Source organism: Cibotium barometz, chromosome 17 (genome assembly GCF_041138505.1).
Source record: "Cibotium barometz isolate CiBa-2024 chromosome 17, ASM4113850v1, whole genome shotgun sequence".
NCBI lineage: Eukaryota > Viridiplantae > Streptophyta > Polypodiopsida > Cyatheales > Cibotiaceae > Cibotium > Cibotium barometz.
Window position 1 is genome coordinate 11,484,720 of NC_141062.1, and position 3,086 is coordinate 11,487,805.

Here is a 3,086-nt window from a genome sequence, read left to right on the forward strand (position 1 = left end):
CAATAGCTGCAAGAGAATACAGAGTGTGATTCTGACGACCATGGATTTGAAGTTGAACGACTTTCTTCCTGAGCATGCCTTCAATAGCTGCATAATTGCATTCTCTTACATTCTCTTAAGAGGGCTGCCTTCTTTGAACCATTTTAAGTGGACACATTTGTGTTGTGGTGGTGGAAGGCTATTTAAGAACATATATGAAATTAAAGAAACAACCCATGAGCTTCATAATATGCCTCACCCGATTATCGATAGGGTCTAATTTAGAGACGTCTCAAGAACAACTAATTGTTTGTGTGGGACTTAGATCTAATAATGGAAATGAAAGAACAATAGGAAGGATCAAGGAACACCATCTACACTCATCAAAAACTGATTGTTTGTGTGGTACTTAGATCAACTAATGGAAATGGAAGAACAATAGAAAGGATCAAGTGACACCATCTACACTCATCAAAATCTAAACGTGCCAAGGAGTCTTAACAACTACGCGAGCTAGTGGGTAGTAACATGTACGCGAGCCGGTGAGTGGTCAATTCCTAACATGTATGCGACCCGATGAGAGAGGTCAATTCCTTCCATGTACGCGAGCTAGTAGGTGGCAAACCCATGGAGCCTTGGAGGTGCAAGTTACCTGCTTGGTGGGCCGGTGGGACCCTCCTCACTCTCGTACATATCATTGATAATTACTGCATCAAAGAGCATGATGGAAGAAAAATTGTGGTTGCAAGGATGAACACTCCGGTGGTGAACATTACATGTTAAAAGTAAAGGGAGCTTTTTGAGGAGACAGAAAGTGTGAAAGGGCTGCAGAGGAAGCCTAGCAAATGTGGAGATGAGAGCAGGCGGGCTAGAAGAGGTCGGAGAGAGTGGGAAGCTTGAGGGTTCCCTTCTTGGAGAGGGGGATGGTGAACGTTCCCACGATGGGGAGGTCGACGGTAAGCCCGACGCTCATCTCGTAGTCAAGGTCCCAGTCAGCACTGATGTCGCGCAGGATGCTGAGGATGAAGTCATACGGCACGCTGGTGGGGATCTTGATGGCCGTCTTGTCGTTGGCTGCGATGGAGCCCGGATCCGGAATGGTCCCAGATGCGATCTCCCTGCACGCACGCAGACAAAGATCAGTTCACAAGCTCACATGCTGTTGCTCTGCGCAAATTGATGAACCTTTGGCCTTACCTGCCGCCGCTCGTCAGCTTGTAGGAAACCTCGCAGATGGGCAGATCATGGGAGTAGGGGTTGGACACCAGCACATCCGTCTCCAGCGACAGCGCCTTGCGATCTACGTGTTTGATCGACACCCACGTCAGATCCGCTTCCGGCTTCTCCATGTGACTCACCTTGTCTGCCACAAAATGCTTCGCCTTCTCCACAAGGCTATCCATGACAGCAGACGCGCACACACCACTCACACACAGACACAGAGCGAGAGAGAGAGAGCTCTGCACACACGCCTTCGTTTGCAATGGCAGAAAAGTAGAGAGAGCTCTGCACACACGGCTTCGTTTGCAATGGCTCGAAAGAGAGAAAAGTGAGTGGTGAGGATGGGGATGAAACGCCCCTTTTATTAAGGTAGCGTGTCGGTGAATTTCTTAACTTTCATCCTTCCACGTAGCACCGCCACCGTCGTGGCACCATGTGGTCTCTACACTTGGCCCAATCTAAATCTACATCTTTCTATACAAGATTAGCCACAACCCCCCAAGTGGACAAAGGAGGTGGGGCTAATTCAAAATAACCACTCCTCTTGCAAGCTGCAATCCTGAAGAGAAGCCAAATCTCACATCTACCAATGCAATCTTGAATTTGAATCTAAGAAGATCTCATCTCACATCTTTCAATGAAATTTTTGTATACATGCTTACATACCTATAGATACACACACTTATATATATTATGTATGTATGTGTATCTATAGGTATGTAAGCATGTATATATAAATAGATTTATATGTATGTTGACGCATACACATGTATGTTCATGCACACACACACACAACACACACACACCAGCACATGATACGTGCACACATACACACACTCGCACGCATGGACACACGTGCAACATATAGAGATATGCACACTTGCACACATACTCAAGCTTACATATATACACACAAACATATATATTATGTGCATGTGTAAGAGAGAGAATATACATACACACACACGTATATATATTATGTATGTATGTATGTGTATCTATAGGTATGTAAGCATGTATATATAAATAGATTTATATCTATATCAACGCACACACGTGTATGTTCTTGCATATACACACACACACACATAACACACATACACAAGCACATAATATGTGTGCACACGCATACAAACACACATACACACACTCGCACACATGGACATACATGGACACACTCGCACACATGGACACACATACAACATATGCACACATGGACACACATGCAACATATAGAGATATGCACTCTTGCACACATACTCAAGCTTGCACATACACACATGTGTATACATGCACACAAGCACATAAATACACTCACATACACAAGTACATGTGCACACACATGGACATGCACACACTCACACACACACATATGCACCTGCACATGCACACACATAGATGTACACACGAGTATATTCACATGCTTACACACACGTACATGTAGACACTCGTTATGGATACACATATATAAAAACATACACACCATGTACACACACACACAACAAATATACAATTTAAAAAAAGTATTTTTTACCCAAAAAAAAGCTTTTAAAATCTATTCAAAAAAGTCTGAAAAAGGGAGAAAAGATGAAATTTGAGAAAAAAAAATCTCTGAAATTTTTTGATTTTTTCTTCTTGAAACCTCTTGGCTTTCCGCATTCCCGGGAAACCTTTTGGCTTTTCAAATTCTGGAAAATCTTTCGATCTTTCGGATTCCGGAAACTTTTGACCTTTCACATTTCGTTTTTTTTTTCTCTTCATTTTTTCGAGACTATTGGCTTTCCGTATTCCGAAAAAACTGTTAGGATTCTTAAATTTTTTGATCGTTCGTATTCTAAATGCGTTTGGGGTTAATTAAAATTTTAAAAAAATTTCTGAAAATTAGT

The 3,086-nt window shown here is 42.5% G+C and overlaps 1 protein-coding gene across 1 annotated transcript; it reads right to left on the bottom strand.

The window, feature by feature from the left end:
* Window positions 1-704: 704 nt before the first annotated feature.
* LEA14 (Late embryogenesis abundant protein) lies at window positions 705-1,532 on the bottom strand. The gene is made up of 2 exons (XM_086811190.1): window positions 1,177-1,532; window positions 705-1,097 (listed from the first exon to the last, which is right to left on the bottom strand). Exons 1-2 carry the CDS (start codon window positions 1,380-1,382, stop codon window positions 848-850), a joined length of 456 nt encoding a protein of 151 aa, XP_086667316.1. The 5' UTR covers window positions 1,383-1,532; the 3' UTR covers window positions 705-847.
* Between the last annotated feature and the right edge of the window lie 1,554 nt (window positions 1,533-3,086).